At 50.8% G+C, this 21,639-nt stretch overlaps 1 protein-coding gene across 2 annotated transcripts; it reads right to left on the minus strand.

The window, feature by feature from the left end:
• Positions 1 to 157: 157 nt before the first annotated feature.
• SEZ6L2 (seizure related 6 homolog like 2) lies at positions 158 to 20,690 on the minus strand. 2 transcript variants are annotated; one of them, XM_080682131.1, is made up of 18 exons: positions 20,092 to 20,650; positions 19,034 to 19,165; positions 18,069 to 18,368; positions 17,600 to 17,739; positions 17,104 to 17,305; positions 10,748 to 10,933; positions 9,901 to 10,069; positions 9,067 to 9,230; positions 7,193 to 7,393; positions 6,635 to 6,773; positions 5,814 to 6,010; positions 5,494 to 5,688; positions 3,024 to 3,215; positions 2,749 to 2,940; positions 2,210 to 2,248; positions 1,909 to 2,026; positions 1,699 to 1,795; positions 158 to 1,245 (listed from the first exon to the last, which is right to left on the minus strand). In XM_080682131.1, exons 1-18 carry the CDS (start codon positions 20,168 to 20,170, stop codon positions 1,216 to 1,218), a joined length of 2,772 nt encoding a protein of 923 aa, XP_080538257.1. In that variant the 5' UTR covers positions 20,171 to 20,650; the 3' UTR covers positions 158 to 1,215. The 2 variants fall into 2 exon arrangements, with proteins under 2 accessions (XP_080538257.1, XP_080538258.1); XM_080682132.1 differs by lacking the exon at positions 2,210 to 2,248 and having other exon boundaries at positions 20,092 to 20,690.
• Positions 20,691 to 21,639: the final 949 nt, after the last annotated feature.

Raw genomic sequence — 21,639 nt, forward strand, 5'->3', positions numbered from 1 at the left:
GACTATTATCAAGATCAATTTGCCCCATGTTCTCCTAAAATTCAACCCCCTTTGAGTATTTCAGTATCCTTTTGAAGGATCCAAATATTTAATTGTATTTAAATATACATTTTCAACTAAGGAAAGTCAATTAATTGAGAAACTCTTGAGACAAACAGGCCATAGATTCCTTATAATGTTAAAAATTAAAGTAGAAATGGACACAGGATACAAAACAAGCTCACTGGTTATGACATGCTGCAAAAATATGACCAATACTTGGTAGACCGGTAACAGCAGATATGCTTAAGTGCCAAAATGGTGAGTGGGTGGAGACAGTACATTTGGATACAAAAATTCTCAGGAGGGGCGTAAACGAGATAAACTGACACCTGCTTGTCTCCTGCCAAACAGTGAGGGAGGAGATGGGACTATTGTCAGCTACCTCCTCGCGAGAAGAGCCTTCTAGAAACATCAAGCCTTGGTGGAGAGAAAGCTGAAGCCCAGAAGGGGCTTGTCCCAGTCAGTCCTCCACAAAGGCTGACCCTATAGCCAGGTTTTTAACCCCTTGACATTGTCCTGAGCCTAATCTTAAATCCCCCCTCCACCCCCAATTGTTCCCCGTTCCCCAACTCTCTCTCCAGAGAGGCCCCCATCACCATCTCCAATGCTCAGTGACCCACCTTCCCACACCCCACCAGCCCAGTTACAAATGGTGATTTTCTGTTTATTGCTCAAAAACAAAAATCCAGAAGCAAAGGTGGAGACTGTGGGTTGAGTAGATGGCAGGAAGGGCATAGAGGCCTTGTCCCAGCTCTCCCTTCATCATCCTTCTGACCCTCCAAGCCCAGGGGTTAGGCTGGGGCCAGAGCGTCTGGGAAGGGCAGAGCCTTCACGGCCAAGGGAACAGCGGCGCTCTCAGGGGCAGTCCTTATGAGGTACCCTGGGCTGGGGGGCCCCAGGAGTTGTAGTGGAACTGGGTTCCCATGCCAGGATCCAAAAGCCAGTAGAGTGGGGTAGGCCCCTTATTTGGCAACTGAGAAGAGGAGGTTTTGGGTGACAGGATGCTGGTTTATTTACTGTAGGGTCCCCAGGGCCAACAAAGCCCCCTTGTGGGACCAGGAGGCTATTTACACAACAGGAAGGAAAGGAGCCAGAGACCAGGTCCTGCACTCCTCCCTGCCAAGAATGAGGAGGGGAGGGACATCTTGGGTCCTGCAGCCTTAGTCTTGGGGTTCAGATGGAAACTTCATACTCCCGTGTATCCTGGAGACAGAGAGATGGGATCAGTTGCTAGAGTGGGATGGTGGTGGAGGAGGCAGCAACATGGAGTATGAACACAGGGAGGGGGAAAGAACCTGGACTTTTAAGGTAACATCATTGGTGGTTTGGGGACCATAGGATGGAAATGGATGTGTTTGGTTCATCCTACAGCATATTAAAAGCACATAAAAATCTGAATTTCTGGATTGTCTTGAACAATCTGGCAACTGGGCCTGTTTCCACTATGGACTAGATGGGGCACAAATTCTCCAATTGGCCAAAGTCCTCACCACTTCCTATTGTTCACACCTGACTTGCTTTGTTCATTGACATGGCCTTTGTAGGCAGCTGAGTTTGAAATTCCCAAGACAGATATTACAGAGGTCGTGAGAGAAGGTTATGGAGTCCTGGGGGAGCTGGGAGATGTGGAACTCCAGGGGCAGGGAAAGGGCTCACCCCAGCTTCATACAGTGGATTGCTGAAATCCGACTCCACAGTGATGGGGCTGTAGGAATGGGAGCCCGAGAAGCCGAAGAGGGATTTTCCCTGCAGCCTGGGAAGGGAGGAGATGGAGAGGCTTATAGAGAGGTGAGCCCCCCAACCCCACCTCACCCACCAGGCAGGCAGGATGTCTGCCCTGGCCACAGCTCCCTCAATGGTACTTACTTGGTGTAGTATATGTAAACGCCACAGCAGAGGACAATGACCAAGCCTAGGGGCAGCAGGATGGCCAAGGCGAGGTTCCCGCCCTCCAGCTGTCTTGATGGGTCTGTGGTCTGGGTCACTGGTGGGAGGAGGAGAGAGGTCATTGAGCTGGTGCTGGGCTGAGCCCTAGGCTCTCCCAGCCTCCTGCCCTGGGCCCTGAACCCTGGGCCTCACCCCTCCGGGGCCTGGCCTCTTGCCCCCAGCCTCTACCTTGCCCTCCCGACTCAGCCAGGCCTGGGTCTCCACCTGTGCCCTCACTGACCTTCCAGTTTTCGGTTGTCCTGGAGCTCCTCATAGGCCACTGCAGGGAGAGGAGGGGGAGGGGACGGGGTCTGAGCCAGGGAGGGAAGGAGGCTGGGTAGAGGGCGGAGCCCAGTGGGGCTGGGCTGGACAGCTTGGTTCTCTCTGCCTGATGCTTAACCTAAGCTTTGTCTTTCTCTTGGTGGGGGAGGGGGAGGAGGAGTCAGGGCAGGGCCTTCTTCCTTCCCCTGCAGACCCCTTAAAGTTCCGGGTTCCTAACCCTGGGCAGTCTAAACCATCCAGGTCTGTAGAATTTTCAAAAATAGGGAAACTGAGACCTTTCTAGAGGACAAGAGACTTCCAAACCAAAGCCCCTTCTACTACATCCCTAAGGATAATTTCATGACCATGACTTCCCCAGGACTCCTGGATGAGAGCCCACAGGAGGTGAACAGGGAGCTCGGCAGGGTTACCATTGGTCTCAAATTTGCTACCTGACTTTCTCAGCCCTGTCACTCCCAAACACTACTATGTCCCCTCCTGCCCGGCCTGCCCAGGCACCTTTGCAGAGTGGGGGTTGGCTGGTCCACTGTGAGGGGTGGCCGGGCACACAGGTGATGGTGACCTCGCCGATGAGCTCGAAGCCCTCATAGCAGAAAAAGCGCAGAGACTCGCCCGCCTGGTAGTGATGCTTGTACAGTGTCTGATAGCCATTCTCTGGCACCCCTGGGTTCAGGCATGGCTCGTACTTCACTGCAGGGAACATGTCAGTCACATGCCAGTTGCACTGCTGAGCAAGCCACCCAGCCATCCTTCCCAGGTGTCCCCAGACTCACAGGCGCACTTGGGGACCCGGTCACTCCATTTGGGTGTGCCTGTGTCCCGGCTGTAGCAGGTGAGTACGGCTGCTCCCTCTAGGCTGTACCCCGGCAGACAGCGGTACTGGACATGGGAGCCAACAGGGAAGCCAGCGTCCGAGGTGGTACGGTGCCCGTTGGTGATCTCACCAGGGTCAGCACAAGTCATGACTGTTGGCAAGAGGGCAAAGTCAAGGGGAGCTAGTGCCTTAAAAGACCTCCCAGAAGCTTAGGGCTAGGAGATGCCTGAACCCCCTACTTCCCACTATTTCCTCAGAATGAAGGGAGCAATAGTTGGAAAAACTTATAATTCAATGCATTTTATATTTCTGGTTTCTTCGGGAACACAGTGATTAGGGCAACCTAGGCCCCCATCCTAGGATAAATTTTTAAATATTTAACCACTGTACTGAGCATACCAGCTAAATCCCCGTAGTGTCAGCCCTGCATGGCAGCTCATCAGCAGAACAGCAGCTGCCCTCCTGCTCCTCCTCCCCATCATTCCCAGCCCACTCACTGCTCACTAACAGAGCCTGCCTGGCCCCTGCAGGTGGAAGAGTCATAATCACAGCCATTTCTTACATACAGACTTGTGCTAAATGTTTACAAACATGATACATACTCTGATTAATTAAAAAAACAAAACCAGGAAAAAACCTCACCCTGGTCTGTGTTTCTCAGAGGTTAGAGCATTGGCCCCAGGACCAGAGGTTCTCGGGTTCGATTCACTTCCCAGCTGGGGCAAGTGTGGGAGGCAACTGGTCAATGTCTCTTACGTCAATATTTCTCTCCCCCACCCCCCTTCCACTGTCTCTGAAAAATCAATGGAAAAATATCCTCCAGTCAGGATTCAACAACAACAACCAAAACTTGATATATACTCTGATGATCCTGAGAGGTCAATATCACTGTCATTTGCCTTGGGGCCCAGGGCTCAGGGCAGTCAAATGATTAGCCCACAGTCACTCAGGGAATGGCAGAGCTGGAACCACTCAGGGGCACAGCTGTGGAGCACTGGGCTGAAATTCAGAGATTTGGGTCTCAGCTCAGCTTTGGGCTCAATGTGCCTCTTTGGGCAGATTCCCTCTTGAGCCTGGAGCAGCTGGGCTAGGCCTACCCACTCTGGACCCTGCCTCCATCCTTTTCTGTCCCTGTCCCTGTCCTGTCTGGGTTCTAGACTGGACATCCTATGAATCCTCCCAGATATGGGAAGCTGTGGCAACTAGACTTGTGTCCAATCCAAATCTGGCCTCCTGAAACTTATGCTCATTGGTCCCACCAGTGCCCCCAAGGGCCAGGTAGAAGATGCCTTATCCTCGTAACAGGCTGCCCCAACTGGGAGAAAGTGACACGATGCCACCCCTTTTTGCTCTTTTAAAAGATAAAAACTCCCAGCTCCTTTATTTATTTATTTATTTATTTATTTTTAAAGTGTGTTTTTAAAAATATATATGTTTTTATTGATTTTTTTAAAGAGAGAGGAAGGGAGAGGGAGAGAAATGGAAACATCGATCAGGTGCCCCCTGCATGCCCCATACTGGGGGATCAAGTCCACAACCCAGGCATGTGCCCTGACCAGGAATCAAACAGGTGACCTCCCGGTTCATGGAACAATGCTCGACCAACTGAGCTACACCAGCCTGGCTCCCAGCTCCTTCAAATATCACCTCTTCTGTGAAATGTCCTGCCTCTTCCCTGGGGCAAATAACCCACCCCTTTTCCCACAGCCCTCTTCATACTTACAGCAGCTATTACTTACTGTTACATGCACCAGGCACTGTGTGAAAAACTTCATTTGCTCTTCACAACCCCTATTCCTACTTCACCGGTGAGAAGCTAAGGCTCAGAGATGCTAGGTACTTGTGGTTACCACTCTGTAATCTCTTGAGTTGTTTGACTAGCTGTCCCTCTCTCAGATTGTGAACTCCATCAGGGTAGGGAGAGACCCCAACCTCTCTGTGTAACCCCAACCCAAATCCAGCATGGGGCTTCAATGACTGCCTAGGTCCTAGCAAAGTGACTCCCTGTAATGTCAAAGGTTGGGGACTGAGACACTGGCGCAGGACTTAGAGCAGGAAGAGTGCAACCAAGCCCTGATGGGGCGGGTCCAGGGAGGGTAGAAAGATGAGGCAGGACCAGAGGAAACGGGGTCAGAGAGCAGAGCAGTGCCAGAGAGTGGGATGCAGCCCCGAGAGGATGAGATTGAGGTCCAGAGGGCACAGTTTCGGGCACCGAGAAGCAAATGAGTGGAACCCAAAGAGCATAGGGCGAAGCCTGAGAAAGATCCCGGCAGGACCCAGAGAGAAGGGACGGAACCTGGACAGGATAGGGGTGGGGACAAAGGACGGAGGCGGGGCGCAGAGGGAAGTGGGCGGGGCCCCAGCGGAGCAGTGAAACCCAGAAGGGCAGGGGCGGAGCCAGGAGAGGACTGGGGCGGTCCCGGGCTCACTCTTTTGGCAGGCCGGCGGGGCTGCGCTCCAGGACAGGTCCCACTGGCAGGTGAGAATGTCGGAGCCCAGCAGCTCATAGCCCGGTTCGCACTGATAAGTAAGCACTGTGCCCCGGATCAGGTCCCCGTGGGAAGCCGTCCTCCAGCCCCACTCCGGAGGTGGCAGCTCAGGGCACGTGTCGTTCCTGGGGACCTCTGCAGTGTAGAGACAGCGAGTTTAGAGGCTGCCCTGCGACTCAGGGCACCCGTCCAGACTCCAGACTCGTGGGGCCTCGCTCCTGCTGGATCCCTGCCCATCTTGGGACCCTAGACCTCGGTACCTTTGAAGTGCAACACGAAACCCTGGCCCAGGCCCGGGTTTGGGGGCCCGGGCGGTGCCTGGAACTGCAGCGTGAGATCGGGCCCAGAGGAGAGGAGGCGGCGGCGCGGTTGAGGTCCCCGCAGCTGGGCCAGGACTCGGGCGCTGGGACCGTCCCCGTCGAACAGTGTCAGCATGTCCCCTTCGCGCACATTCAAGCTGCAGGGAGTAGGACCAGATATGGAGGCTGGACTACGATCCGATCCATCTGGCCCCTCCTCAGTTTTGGCCAATTATGGGCTTCGCTACGCTAGTCTCTCCAGGTTCAACTAGTGCTGTGGCTCCTCGTGCTCTTGATCATCCCGATCAACTCTAGGCTCCGCCTGAGGGGAAGCTTTTGGCCACGGCCACTTCTGGTTCTGTCCAGTCCCGTTAACTACCTCATATCCAGTCAGCTCACTACATTCTCCCCACACCCACTTTAGTTCTGTTGGTGCTGCAAACTTGGGCTTAGGTCCCTGGAGATCTGCTCTGGGATGGCCTCAGAAACAGCCCCAGTGAGAGATACCAGACCAGATGGCTTTTTTCACAATAGCCCTGGAGGAAGGCCCATTTACCCCATGTACCTGTCCAAGACAGGCTAACTAGTGATTTGTACCCAGGTCTACCTGTCAACCCACACCCCATCAGGAACCGTTAGTCTCCTCATTCATCAGACCATACATTCACCCAATCCTGTGTAGACATAGGAGCTAGCCAGGCTGGGGATGCAGGCTAGTGTGTTGTTATACCACAGTTTGCTGAGCCCACACCCATCGCATCCTCTGCAGCACCCAAACATACATCTCAACTTGGAGCAAGATGCGCTTCTCTTCCTGGACATGTAGGCCCCACACGCAGTCCTGGCCGGGGCCATAGCTCTGGGGCCAGTCTGGAGAGAGGACCACACCAGCTGGCTCTGACAGCTCCCCTCCGCACATGGCTAGGGTAGAAACGGTGTCAAATTCAGGACCCAGGTGGGCATGTAGTCTCCATTTCACCACAATCCTCACCATTCCCAACTGTCTGCACCGGACAGCCTCACAGGTTCCCTGCTACCTGTTTTTTCTTGCCACCCCTAGTCCTGCTGTATCCAATCCCCAGCCCTGCTCTTAATTAACCCTGCCCACTCTCCACCCAGTCCACCACTTAGCCCAACTCCACTTCTAGCTGTTGGAGACATTTGGGTTGTGACCCCTGAATTCTGTAACAAGCCCAAGTCTTTGAAAGGGACAGAGATTACCCAAGGCCTGTGTTTATTAGGTTTGGATATGCAGGTCTCCGTGAATGGCCTTCCTAAGATTCCCAGCTCAGGGAATAGTCTGTAGACTGAAGGTCTTACTGGGGATATGGAAGGCTCACCCTTACAGGCTGGCTCGGAGTCATTCCAGTGGGGTTCTGTGGGATCCACACATTCGATGGCATTGGGGGGACCAGGGGGCTCCAAGGCATATCCTGGGAGGCATGAGAAGGTAGCCAGCGCCCCTGGGCGGTACTCAGGGTCTGTGGTGGTGACATTGCCATGTGCCAGGAAGGGGGCGAAGCAGCGATCTTCCTCAAAGGCTAAGGAAGAGTCAATCACACAAATTAAGCATTAGGACAGGCCTAAAAGGGTCTCAAACGGGGACTTGGGCTGAATTCAAGTGTTGTTTGGCCACTCAGTGGGCTGCTTAAAATTGAATGCCTTTGGATTTAGCTTTCACTCTCCAGTGTCCCTAAAACCCCAACCCGCCTCTTTCGTACATTTATGTCACCTCCCCGGCCTCTGGAGGGAAGCCCCTGGGCTAGTCAAATCCTAGCCACCATTCTACAGATGAGGAAACTAAGGTCCACAGACAAAACACCACTTGCCCAAGGTCACACAGTAGGGCAGTGGCAGAACCAAGTCTGAAACCCAGGTAGCTTGATTACCAGCCTCTGGAAATTGCAAAGGAGGGGGGTGAGGAGCAGGCCTTAGGAACACTGGCTCATGCAGGTGTGTTCTCTTCTCAAAAATAACTGTTAGATTTTGATAATCCCTGATTATCCATGCTGGGGCTGAAACCCAAAAGTGCAGCTAACACAAAAGCTATGTTTTGACTTTGGACTAAGTCAGCAAAGATGAACACTTGTAGAGCATTGTTGTTTTTCCCCACCTGATCATACCTTGGCTGCAAAACTCTGTGAGCTCAGATTTAGATGCCTATGATACAGAACAGGAATCTGAGCTCATGAATCAGCAGTGGCCCACAACTGTGGAGGCTGGCCTCTTACCTAGGCATGCTCTTTGCACTCTCAGAATATAACATGCAATTTATTTCGTAGATTCACTGTTTATTTCACAGTTACTTAACCTTATAAGGTATCATGGCCAAATCCTACACATCCATTAGGGCCCAGAGCCAATTCCATTTCTCTTTTGATTCATTTCATTTCTGAGCATTTCACTTTCTTTGTCTCTCTCCTGCTACTATTTGCACAAATCCTCTGCTACAGCCACACTGAAATTCTGTTTCCCAAACATGCCTTTCTCTGCCTCTTTACCATTGCTCACACTGTTCCTTCCACCCGAAACATTAATTCCCAATTTCTCTCTTTTAAAATTATCTCTATCTGTAAGGCCCAGCTCAAATGCTCCTTCTCCCATGACAACTGACCTCCTTATTTCTACCTGTCCAGCATCCAATGTCCCTTCATTTTGGCACACATGCCTCCCCCACTTCCAGTCCATGAGATTCAGTTGGGGCCAAGGAGGGATGGCCTTATGATGTGGATCTGCCAATCATAATCTGCCCCTAGCTACGGTGATTGGCTCAGGTATAGGCATATGACCTAAGCCAGGCCATCAGAACATTTCCTGGCTGAAGCCCTTGGGAAAGTGGTATGCTTTCTCTCTTTTTGATAGAGTTACTAAGTTGGTAGTATGCTAATTTGGCACTGCTGGGTTCACCACAAACTGAGGCTGGAGAATGAAGCCAACACAGAGGAAAGAACTGAGAGGTTAAGGTAACTGGTCTCTTGGCTGTGTACCTGGATCCAGAAATATATGAAGCTTAAATAGAAAAGACCACCTCATGAAATTCAAAGGGGTCCATATGAAGGAATCCTTGTAGTTTTGGGATGGGAAGGCAAGTCAGGTTTCAGGAATCCAAACACGGAGATGAGCAGGGATAGAGTATGTGCTTGTGACCGTGTGTGGGCATCTGGAAGAGGGGAAGGTACAGGGATTGGGGCCCGGGGGGCAGGGGGGGAGTTACCTTCAAACCGGAGGCTTAGCAGCAGGGGATTGGCAGGTGTCTCTGAAAGCAGCTCCACATAGAGGGACTGGGCGTCACTGATGAGGCCCCGCTCAGGGACATCGTCCATGTCAGAGTCATAGATCACCGGGGACAGGGGACTGCCCCCTGAGCGCACCATCAACCTGGAGTGGACAGAGGGTGGCCAGGAGCTCAGTTTCCCCTCAGAAGCTGCTTCATCTCTTACCTGCTCTTCCATTTTCTTATAAATACCGCACGCTAACTGACTGCGCCACTGGAGCGCCTTACTTATTTTCATAGCTATTGTTTTCAAACATTAATTATATGCCATGTACTTAGCTAAGCCTTTACATATTTTATCATGTTTAATGCTCACAGGAAACCTTGAGTCTGATACTATTATTATTATCTCTCATTTTATAGATGAGGAAATTGAGACCCAGAAAGATTAAGCAGCCTGCCTAACGTCACATAGCAACTACTGGGCAGAGCTGGGATACCAGTTTGTTAGATAAATAATATGATGCTGAGCAAACACATATCTAGTGCTTACTGTGTGCTGGGCACCATTCTAAGCACAATACATATCTTAATGCATTTATCCTCACAGAAAACTTGAGAGATTCTATTATCTCCGTTCTGCCAATGAGGAAACTGTGGCACACAGAGTGAAGAGATTCATCTAAGTTTCCACAGCTATACTGTCTAAGAAAAATGACTAACCTGTGTTTGACACAGATCCCAACTAGGATCCACCCAAGGTCTGTCTGTCTCCCACTGCACCCTCCCTATTTCCCTGAGGTGGGGACTCTGACCCAAAGCCCAGAACCTCACCGGTCATTGTCCTCATCTAGCGAGACCCTCTCGAAATGCAGGTGCAGCCGGCGTCCCTCAGCTGCTTCAATGATCCAACGGCAGGTGAGGTTGGGCCCTGCAGCTCCCCCGGGCTCAGGTGACACGATGCGGCCCAGTGTAGCATTGTGGATGGTGCCACCACAGGATGCTGTGGGCAGAGGAGGGGCAGGTTAAGGTGATTTGTCCTCCCATCTTCAGAGCTGTTGCATCCACACCTTTGCCTGGGACCTGGCCTCAGCATGGTCTCTGCCCTAAATGCCCACCCCAGAGAACAGGACCTTTTCCAGGGTACTGCCCAGGTAGGCACCCAGACCTGGAATAAGAAAACCCAGAGTGGACACCCCCAGGATAGAGATTCCACCAAAATGAAGACTCCCCAGATGTGGACATGCTGGGATGGGTAACCATGGGGGATCTCCCTAATTTAAGCCCTCAGATGGAAAATCTTCAAGTTGGGATCCCCAGGATGAAGACTCTTCAGGATAGAGACCCTCCCACAGTTTGAGACTCCACCCTCCCACCCCAAGAATGGTTTCTTCTAGGATGAGGAGTCTCCAAAAGAAGGGACCTCCAGAATGGTAACTCCCAATATGGAAACCTTCCAGGTGGGACATTCTGAGATGGAGATCCCCCAACCAATGATGGAGACTCCAAGGATAGAGACCTCAGTGTAAAGGGCTCCAGAGGGAGGCCCCAGGGTAACAATGCTTCAGGATCCAAACCCCTTCAAGATGGATATTCCCCAAAGATGGAGACCCCCAAGATAGGACCCTTCCAGTGGGGTTCCTAGGACAGAAGCCCCCACCTATTGTGGCAGGAGACTCACCCATGCAACTGGGGGGTTCACCGCTCCAGGCTGGCCGGGTGCTATTGAGGCAGATGAGGGTCTCTTCACCATGCAGCTGGTAGCCTGAATCACAGTGGAAGGTGGCCGTGCCCCCAGGATGCAGGTCTGTCACACTCACATCCCCATGGGCCGGCCGGGAAGGGAAGCCGCAGCTCAGAAGGTAGGCTGGAGCAGGAGAGCAGGGAGAAGGGGGGTTCATTTTCCCATGTCACCCTCCCAGTGCCCCAGCACTTCCTCCCCTCTTTCCAAGACCCCCTGGGGGCACAAAATGGCTTCATACTGGAGTCCTCACACGGGTACACGTCTCATGAAGAGCTCATTTCAACATCTCTTATCTCCTCTAATCTTTGTAGTTTACTCATTTTGGCCTTCACTTTATAGATAAGGTACCTGAGACTCAAAGAAATTCTGGATCCCAGAATTCTTTTGCTAAGTGACCCCAGGCAAATCAATTGACCACTCTGAACCCCATCCAGCTCTAATAATAACAAATAATATATTTGCAGAGCTTGTTCACCTTCCAAAGTGAGTTCACACAGTGCTTTTGAGGTAGTCAGAGAAACACTGTGACCTATTTTCCAGATGCAGCCAATGAGGATTCAAGTTATTAAGTGCATTGGAGCATTTTCTCCCCTCTACACACACAGTGGACTTTTACTGAGGTATGCCCTCAGCTTTCACCCAGAGGAACCAAATGAAACTCCTCTAGAAGCTTTGACTATTTTACCATTAAAGGCCTTAATCCTCACTGCTCCCTAAATGAATCTCCCAGTGTAAGTGAAGTGTTAGGGAAAGCTTTGCTTTCATTAAAGAACTGTTTTGTCTTTTCCTTTCTTGTTGGGGAACTGTGTAATCTCTCAATCTCTCTCTCTCTCTTTTTTTTTTTTTTTTTGCACTGGCTGCTAGGAAGCTCAGAACCAGATTATGGCTTATTCCTGGCAACAAAGGCTTGTCCACATTCTATTTTCTCAACTTTAATAAACATTACCTGGTACCAATTTTTTCTTACTTATTCTATTTAATTTTATTGCTTGAATTCTTTTTTGAAAGCCTCCTGAAATTCTTGTATATGAGATAAAACAAAGAAATAGAAAGTGACTTGGGGGCAATGGAAGCTAAAGAGAAAATAAACAAATGGGACTACATCAAAATAAAAAGCTTTGCCGAAACCGGTTTGGCTCAGTGGATAGAGCATCGGCCTGCGGACTGAAGGGTCCCAGGTTCGATTCCGGTCAAGGGCACGTACCTTGGTTGCAGGCACATCCCCAGTAGGAGGTGTGCAGGAGGCAGCTGATCGATGTTTCTAACTCTCTATCCCTCTCTCTTCCTCTCTGTAAAAAATCAATAAAATATATTTTAAAAAAATAAAAAATAAATAAAAAGCTTTTGCACAGCAAAAGAAACCATTAACAAAACAACAAGAAAGCCCACTGTATGAGAGAACATATTTGCAAATGTTATCACTGATAAAGGTTTAATCTCCAACATCTACAGGAAACTTATACAACTTAATAAAAGGAAGATAAATAATCCAATAAAAAAATGGGCAATGGACCTAAATAGAATCTTTTTGAAAGAAGACAGAAGGAAGGCCAAGAGACATATGAAAACATGCTCAAAGTCACTAATTATCCGAGCGATGCAAATCAAAACGACAATGCGATACCATCTCACACCTGTCAGAATGGCTATCATCAACAAATCAACAAACGACAAGTGTTGGCGAGGATGCGGAGAAAAAGGAACCCTCATGCACTGCTGGTGGGAATGCAGACTGGTGCAGCCACGGTGGAGAACAGTATGGAGTTTCCTCAAAAAACTAAAAATGGAGCTCCCATTTGACCCAGTAATCCCACTTCTAGGATTATATCCCAAGAAACTAGAAACACCAGTCAGAAAGGATATATGCACCCCTATGTTCATAGCAGCACAATTCACCATAGCTAAGATTTGGAAACAGCCTAAATGCCCATCAGCAGATGAGTGGATTAGAAAACCATGGTACATCTACACAATGGAATACTATGCTGCTATAAAAAAGAAGGAATTCTTACCATTTGCAGCAGCATGGATGGACCTGGAGAGCATTATGTTAAGTGAAATAAGCCAGGCAATGAAAGAAATACCACATGATTTCACTCATTTATGGAAGATAAAGAACATTATAACCTGATGAATAAAAAGATAGATACAGAGGCAGTAAAGCACCGAACAGACTGCCAAATTACAGCGGGAAGGCTGGGGAGTGCTGGGGAGGGGTGGAGGAAATAGATCAACCAAAGGACTTGTATGCATGCATGTAAGCACACCAATGGACACAAGACACTGGGGTGGGGGGGATGAGGGCACGCGACAGGGGATAGAGAAGGCTGGGGGAAGGTCAACGGGGGGGAAAAAAAGGAGATATATGTACTAATATATGTAATATTTTAAACAATAAAAATATATAAAAATAAAAAAATTTTAAAAAGTGACTTGATAGCAAATTATGGACTCTGAACTTGATCTTGACAGAGCTCTGTGTGTCTGTTTCAGACCAGGCAAAGCTCATCGAGAAGGGCTTCTTGGAAGAAATACATCAAAGCTGGGTCTTGTAGGAGGGGAAGACTACAATTAGCAGAGGGCTTGGGAGATACCAGCTTGCCCTAGGCCTTTGCTTTTTCTGACTCTCTAGCCCTCAGTGATCCTGTAAGAGACCTGGTCTCCCCCATATTAAAAATTCAACAAGTAGTTCCTTGGCAGGGTCCTGGGGACAAAGAGATGAAAAGACTCAGGCCTGCTCTGACTGGTTTGGCTCAGTGGATAGAGCGTCGGCCTACGGACTCAAGGGTCCCAGGTTCGATTCCGGTCAAGGGCATGTGCCTTGGTTGCGGGCACATCTCCAGTGGGAGGTGTGCAGGAGGCAGCTGATCGATGTTTCTCTCTCATTGATGTTTCTAACTCTCTCTCCCTCTCCCTTCCTCTCTGTAAAAAAATCAATAAAAATATAAAATAAAATAAAAAGACTCAGGCCTTACTCTTTGGGAATCTACAGACTACTGAGATAGACAGACATAAAAACAACTTTCTAGGAAACATTGATTTGAATAAATGTTAGCCTCTGTGATGGCTCTCCAGGACCAACAGAATCTAGTCTCAGTACTTTATTTATTTATTTATTTATTTATTTATTTATTTATTTATTTATTTATTGTTTTTTAGGTCTCAGTACTTTAGATTGACACTCAAGCCCCACAGCAGGGCTCTGCCCAGCACATCCACCTCCAATTCTCATCACCTACGGCCCATGTATCCTACATAGTATAGGTTGTGACTCCTTATGGTCTCACCTCCATGTTTTTTTATACCATTTCCCCTACCTGCAAGGCCCTCGCTGGCTTTTTCTAATCTTTCAAGGAATAACTGATGTGCCATCTCTTTCAGGGAGGCTTCCTGGCCCTTTCTCTCCCCAGTAGAGTTGGTTGCTCTCTTGCCTATACACAGTCCCACACATATCTTACCTAATAATAGACAAACATGTAAATTGACCATACCTCCGCTACGTCCACAGCCAATCAGGAGTGGGTATGCAAATTAACCCAACAAAGATGGTGGGTTAATATGCATATGCCAGGCGTGGAGTGGCTGGGAGGGGTGGGATGCCTGCTATAAGGGGGAGGGGCGGCAGTGGAGGGAGCTACAAGAGCAGTGTTCCAGCTGGGAGCGAGGACTTGCCGGCTCCTGGGGGGCTGGGAGTGAAGCCAGGGGAAGCAAGGCCTATTCTTGCACGAATATTGTGCAATGGGCCTCTAGTCTATATATATAAAAGCCTAATATGCAAAGTGAACCCTCAGGAGTTTGATAGCTTGCTATGACCACCAGGGGGTGGCATGGAATGAAGGAAGGCCCTGGCCAGCAGCCAGCAGCCAGCAGCCTCTAGGGACCCTACCCATGCACGAATTTCATGCACTGGGCCTTTAGTAAGTTTATAATCACATTAACCACTGTCTATTGCCATTAAGAGACTGAACCAAGCCTTATTTATTTTGTGTTCTAAAAGCCTGGCCTAGCTGATTAATTGGTGCAGCCAAGCATCAATGTGACAGTGCAAAGAGCACTGGTTTTGGAGACAGGCAGATCTGAGTTCCAGGTCTAGCTCCATAACTTATTAGCTGTACGACCTTCAGCAGGCGACTTCGCCTCTAGGGCCTCTAACCTATAAATGGCAATAATAATCCCTATCAATAAGGATTGGCCTTTAAGTGAAACAAACAAACAAACATGCAAAGCAGCCAGCATATAAAAAGTGCTCAGAAAATGTTAATCACCTGCTTCTCACCAGCCGTAATTAATGAATGACTGGGAGTCAGGGACTTGGAATTCTGACTCTGCAATGAATTTGCAGGTGACTGAGCAAACCACATAACCTGAGTTGACAATGGCCACTCCCAGGGTTGCTGTGGGAAGCAAATGAAACAATAGTTGTTGGGCTTGGGGTGAGGGATGATGGAGACTTTGGTCTGTCAGAGAAGCTAATGAGGCCACGCTGGACCAGATGCCCCAGCTAGAGCACATTTGGAAGGGGTTAAACAGGGTTTTGGTCCCAAAGGTGCCTGGAGAAGCTGTAAAGCAGGGAAGACAGAGATAGGTAAAGAAGGCCAATTTATGAAATAACCCTGCTTCCCCAAATGTTCTACTTAGCCTAGAGTCCTATTTTCAATGCCCCAGAGAAGTAGCTGCTTAAAGGAGGCAGCAGGGGGACATTCTGTAATATCTGAAGTCCAACCCTCTGCCCTAGGCCCGCAAGGCATGCTCTTGCTCCCCAACAACTATATATGGCCCTGACTACCAATTATATGTCCCTCAGTTCACTGATCTCTCCACGAATAGGTCTGGCACTGGGTGCCTCCACCTTGCACATATGAGTCCCTGGAGCAGGTCCCCAGTGGAAGCCTCCGGAAAGGCTGGAGAGGGTATGAAGTGGGGATATAAGTTGTGTGTGTGCCCTGGGAAAGGGATATGGGGTCAGCAAAGCTAACAAAGGGGCAGGCAAGGCCGTGAGGTGATGTGAGAGGCACATTGACTCAACCCAGTTTCCTTGTCCCTGAGGAGCACAGGAAGGCTTTTTTGAGAGGCAGCAGTATGTGGAATGGGACAGTGCCTGGGCCCTTTGCACACATGTACACATGTATGTTAGGACATACACTTGCATTGTGGGGAAGTTCCCCGTGCACACAGGCAAGTGTGGATATACACGTGTGTAGGTTGTCTGTGGGTAGATGCTCATGAATGCAGTCATGCACAAATATATTCCCCTTCCCTGCCCCAGAAGCAAGCAGGATCTTTCTAGGTCTCAAATCTGAGGCTGTCACTATCCTGCTTTAAATATTTCAAAATATCCCCCCCTTCCTTGCGGGAAGAGTCTGAACTCCTCACTGATGCTGATAAGAGCATGATCCCAATCCAACCTACCTCCTGGTCTGGTCTCTTAGCTTATTTCTCCCCCCTCCCCGCTCTGTGCTTGTACTGTAATAGCAATGACTGGCATTTTTAGCTCTCACTGTGTACCAGCTGCTATTTTAAGCACTTGACATGTATTAACTCATTTGATCATCTTAACAATACCACAAGGTAAGTATTATAATTCCCATTTTTTCAGATGAGGCAATGAAAAGTTAAGTAACTTGACCTAGATCACAAAGCTATGACAATTCTATCTTCCATGATGAATTACTTCAACTCTTCAAGGGGCTCAAATTTTTTCTCCTCTCTGGGTCTTGGAGTGTGCTTTTCCATCCATCTGGACATCTGCCTTCCTTCCTCTTTTGCTCCCTCCTACCCTTTGCCTAGCTAACTAACCTTTTAGGTCTCAGCTTAATCATCATATCCTCCAAGAAGGTGTCCCTGTATTCCACAGGAGAAATTTAGGTCCCTTTGATATTTGCTCCTTCTGCCTGTTTTCCTCCACCATAGGGATAAGGGTCCTTAGCTCACTGAATTATAATCATCCTGATTACTTGTCCATCTTCCTACCTAGATTCTGAGTTCCTTGAAGTCAGATTTACACGTGGCTTGTTCATTCCTCTCCCCAAGGCTAACACAGGGCCAGTATGAAGTGGGAACTAGCTAAGCATTTGCTGAGTGAATGGATGAGCTGTCACTGGAATGCATGCACACTCAGACATAGGTCTGTAAGTGTGTGAAATAACTGTGTACAGGTCTCCTCTGAGAGTTCTGCCCCCAGGGTGCTAGTCAGGAGGAAAGGTCCCTGACATTGCCCTGTGCCTGGAAGTCTCCTAGGGATGTCCTTCTGCCAGTGTGGCCCCTGCCCTTCCACCAGCACCCTGGACTCTTACCCTGATAATGGATCCTGAAGCCACCACCCCTTGGGACTCGAGGACTCTGGAAGTGCAGGAGCAGCCGGTTGGTTGGGCTCCGAAGGACCTGTCCTTCTCCCAGCATTGAGGAGTTGGCCAGGAGTCGGGGGGCCAGGCCTGGGGCTCCCCCACCAGCCAACACCAAGAGTTCCTCCTCCCGAGACAGGTTCAGCGTCTGCACCTACAGAAGCCAGACCCAGACTCACCAGGGTAAGTCAACCCGAGTGGAAAACCCCAGAAGTACTCCCCCCTCCCCCCGCCCCGCTTGCTTTCCTTTTCCCTGTATGTGGCAGCCCAAACACCACAGTGACACTGGCCAAGTTGTAGAACTCCAGGTGTCTTCCTGACCATCAGAAAGCAGGCCCATTAGTGTTAGGAAACAGGTTCTCTGGCTCTTAGGTCAAATCTGTGCACACCCTAGGACCCAGAGGAAAGGGCTCGGAGGTTTCACAATTATATGCTTGCATCCACTTACCTGGATCTCAATGCCATAGCCAGGGTAGACATGGATGCTGTATGTACAGTCCAGGAGTCCCAAGGTGCGGCTGGTGCTGCTCCCTAAATCTGGAGACTCAATATGCCCTTCACCTTCGGAGATGTTGTTATTACATAAAACTAAAAAGATATAAGTGTCTGGAGTCGAACAAATCTCTGTGTTTTTGTCCTCCCAGTCATGCAACTCTGGGGGGCCCCATCTCTCTTCTCCATCGCACCCCTCGTCATCTTTATCCAAAGCTCCTCTCCCCCTGTGCCCAGAATTCCCTTCCCCCAACTGCAACATGGATAAAACATAGAAAGGTACATGATATGGGTATATATTATTAAGCAGAAACTCTTCTTCTGTCTGTACCCAGATCCCTTCTTGCACACCTTCCCTGCAGTCTCTCTCCTATTCATATCCTACTCCTCTTGAACACTACTCCATTCCCTTTCAATCGCCTCACCTGGGCTGGTCACCGTAGTGGTGACAGTAGTTGTGGTGATGATGGTGGTCGTGGTCTCCTCCTCTCCTCCCTCAGGCCCAAGGGGCGGGCCTGGGGAGGCGGGGCCAGAAAGGGGTGGGGCTGTAGATCCTGGGGGCGGGGTCAGCAGCTCCGGCGCGGTGGGGCCAGTCCCCCTACCCTCCTTAGGGGTTACGGCTGTTGTCAGAGGCCCTGTCCCTGGCTCAGTGGCCCGTGGCAGGGAGGGTGCTGCAAGAGTCTGGCCGGCTGGAGTGGTGGCTAGCGTGGGGTCTGGATCAGATCCTGGGACAGTGCAAGGGAAGTCAGGGCACAGGAAGAGCAAATTGGTGAGTCCTGAGAGGGGGGCACAGGGCTGAGGGAAACTGGGGGTTGCCCACTGAACCCAAAAGACCTCCCAAACAAGGTGCAGACCCTCCACTTCTATTTTCCTCACCCCAATTCCCCACCTCCTCCCAAGGCTTCTACACCCTAACACCCTCTCCCCTTTCTCTTCCACTGTTCACATCTGGACCAGGTCCTTCCACTCTGATGGTCTCCTTGAGCCTCTCTGCCTCCCCATTCAGATCTGGTTCCTCTCCTAGCTACCGCTTTCTCTTTCCTCTGTTTTGCTCTCTCTGGAACTCTTTGCTATTTCTCTGATTAGTATTCTTATCAGTCTCTGATTTTATGATTCTAGGTTTACTTATCTCTGTATTTCTCTTCCTCTTTTTGTGTCTTTCTCCCACCATTTTTCTGATTCTGGTTCTCTGATTTTCCATCTGTCTTTTTCTGATTATCTGTTTTTCTATCTCTTGACCATTCTATTTCTCTGTCTTTGCTCAGTTTTGACTCTCTCTAACCATCACCCTCTACCTCCCTCTGAATTTTAATGGTTTGGTTCCCCAATTCCTTGAGTGAATGTCTCTCCCTCTGCCTCGGTGCTACTCTTGCCACTCTGGGAGCCTCACCTGGCAGGTAGCCCATCTCTGGGCCCCTCCTCAGCAGGGCCCCATGGAGCAGCTCAGCCAAGGCCTCCGAGGCTACCGTGGGGGTCTCGCTTCCAGGCTCCAGCAGTGCCACCTCCTCTTTCACAGGCAGACCTGAGAGATGAAGCTGTATGAGCCTTTCCACTGCCCACACTCCTCGATTCACCAGAAAGATATTTTCTGGAGTTATTCTTCCCTCCTCAGCTGGGCCTGCAGAAGCTCACAGGGTCCCAGGCTGAGCTGAGAGCTAAGATGGAAGGAGAGGCTCCCAGGTGCCCCTCACAATCTTCCACCTTCTTCTCCATGTTTCCCCCCAGGCTGTGTGGGCCTTCAGTGAGTACCTTGGCTCCAATGAACCCTGGATATGCCAGCAGTGTGGAGAAGGGGGGAAGGTGCTGCCTTCATTTTCATCTCAGTGGTCTCCTGGTCTCCTGGTCTGACAGCACCTCCCAGCCCTTGCTTCTGCAGTACCCAGCTTTCTCTCTGGACTTCTATCTCTGCAGTGTGGTGTACGTGTTCTCTCTCTCTCTCTCTCTCTCTCTCTCTCTCTCTCTCTCTCTCCCTCCCTCCCTCCCTCCCTCCCTCCCTCCCTTTCTCTGTGGTCTCTCCCTGGTCTCGCTGAGGGGCAGAGTGGGGGACTGAAAATCTGGTCTCTGAGCAGTGCCTCTGCTCATCTGTCTTTGTCCATACATCCAAGAACAGTTGTGTGTGCAGTGCCTGGCATCCCTCCCAGCATCTCCATCTCCTACTCAGGTACTCTGCGTGTTCTGCCACCTCCACAGACATCCCCCCAACTTTCCCAGCCCTCCTTCCTGTATGTAACCCTTGAGATGCTGCTAAAAGCTACCCTCACTCATTTTCCCACCTCTTCTATAGTGGGGTTAGGTACAAACTAGAAAGCCCTGGTTAGTCCCTTTCCATCAGCTGTGTCCCTCCCCTGCCTCAGGAGCTTTGAAAGACCAGGGTGTTCTGAGAAAGCAGGGTAAAGGGCCCCCCCTGGGGGCTTTCATGGGCCCACCCCCACGATCCCATGTCCTTACCCTGAATCCAGGGGCAGCTCAGCAGAATTAGGAACAGCAGCTGGGGAGGTGGTTGATGCTGGGCCTTGGGAGTCCCCATGGCGACTCACACTGATTTCTCTTCTCTGCGCCTCTCTTAAATAATCTAGCTGTCACCTTTCTTCTGTCTCTATCTTTCCTTTTATTTTATTTTTTTCTTCCCGGCAGTTAGCAAGGAAGACAATTTCTCTACCCCTTGGGATGGAGGGGCAGAATTGGGCTGGTGGGTCGCCTGGAGCCCAAGCCTCTTTGCCCAATCTCCTCTGTTCTCTGCTCCGGGATCTGAGGGAGAGGGGGCGCGGCTCCGGCTGCAGGGGGTGGAGCCGAGAGGGCCGAAGGACCGGGCCTCCTGGGTTACCCTCCTGCTCTGGCGCCTGGGTCCACCAGGCTGGCTGGATCCCAAGGTGTGATCCAGCTGGGGAAAGGCAAGACAGCGTGTGAGGGGCCTGGGGTGGGGTCGAGGATCTACTGGAAGCTCTAGAGGGGCTTGGCGGGGAGGAGAGGGGGTTGCGGAACCTAGAGAGCCGAAAGCTCCGGCACTAGAGCTGCGGGAGGGAGAAGCTGAGAAAGGTGTCGAGTCCACGTCAGATCCTGGGGACGGGCGAAGGGAGGGGCCTGGGATATATTGGGGGGCGGGAGGGAGGAGGAAGTGCAGATGGAGGAAGGAGGGACCATATGAGCCAGGACTGTAATCCTCACTCCCGCGGCCCCTAGGGGAGGCAAGGGAAACTCTGTGGTTCCAGCAATAATTATGGACCCCTCTCCCTGTTACAGCAACATCTGGAATCTGAATCTCCTCTTCCCAGGGTGCCGAGGGGCGGCAAAGCTGCTCAGTTCCCAATATGCCCCCAACCCTTATCCAGACCCTCACTCCATGGACTTCCCCTTCCTTTCTACAGAAGCTCATGTGCAATCGGCTTTCCCTTCCCTCCTCTAGGAGAATGGCAAGTTTCCACACTTGTGAGAAGCCTAAGGGGTAACAAGGCTGTTTTTTTTTGGAGAGGAGAGACCCTTCATCTTACCATACAATGCAACATGAGCCCGGCCAGCTGGCAGGGGCTTCAACTTTGATTTTTTATTTCTGGCCTCTCACACAACGCCTCTGAAGCGTCTTTTCAGCACCACCAGAGCGCGGACAGCTCTCCCGGCCGCGCCTGAGTGGGCCCCGCCCCCAACGCCGCGGGCGATTGGCTGAAGCCGCCTTCACTATCTATCAGGCTGCCCCCTGGGGCTGGCTCCAGTGAAAGCGGAAGGGGAGGCGGAGTCACCGGCAGATGGGTCCAGGGTTCTGCAGACCCAAGGACAGGCCACAGCGTCCTGTCCGCAGTCCGCGTGCTCGCCCCACCCCTTGGTTTGTCCCGCCCCTGGTCCCGCCCCTTCTTTACGCATTGCGGGGTGGCTGGAGGTTGGCAACTTGCCCCCGGCGCCGCACGTGGCGCCCCTTCGGGGTCCGGGGAGAGGGAAATCCGGCGACGACCCCCTCCCCCCTCCCCCCTGGCTGAGTGTCTGCTGCCACTGGGCAGGGGCTGG

This window comes from Plecotus auritus (assembly GCF_963455305.1).
Source record: "Plecotus auritus genome assembly, chromosome: 7".
NCBI lineage: Eukaryota > Metazoa > Chordata > Mammalia > Chiroptera > Vespertilionidae > Plecotus > Plecotus auritus.

Excerpts from the sequence above, each read along its gene's own strand:
- SEZ6L2 (XM_080682131.1), bottom strand. The coding sequence starts at position 20,170 with ATGGGGACTCCCAAGGCCCAGCATCAACCACCTCCCCAGCTGCTGTTC. Across the intron at positions 18,369-19,033 it reads AGAGATGGGCTACCTGCCAG|GATCTGATCCAGACCCCACG; the intron begins GTGAGGCTCCCA and ends GCACTGTCCCAG. Across the intron at positions 17,740-18,068 it reads CACTACGGTGACCAGCCCAG|TTTTATGTAATAACAACATC; the intron begins GTGAGGCGATTG and ends ATATCTTTTTAG.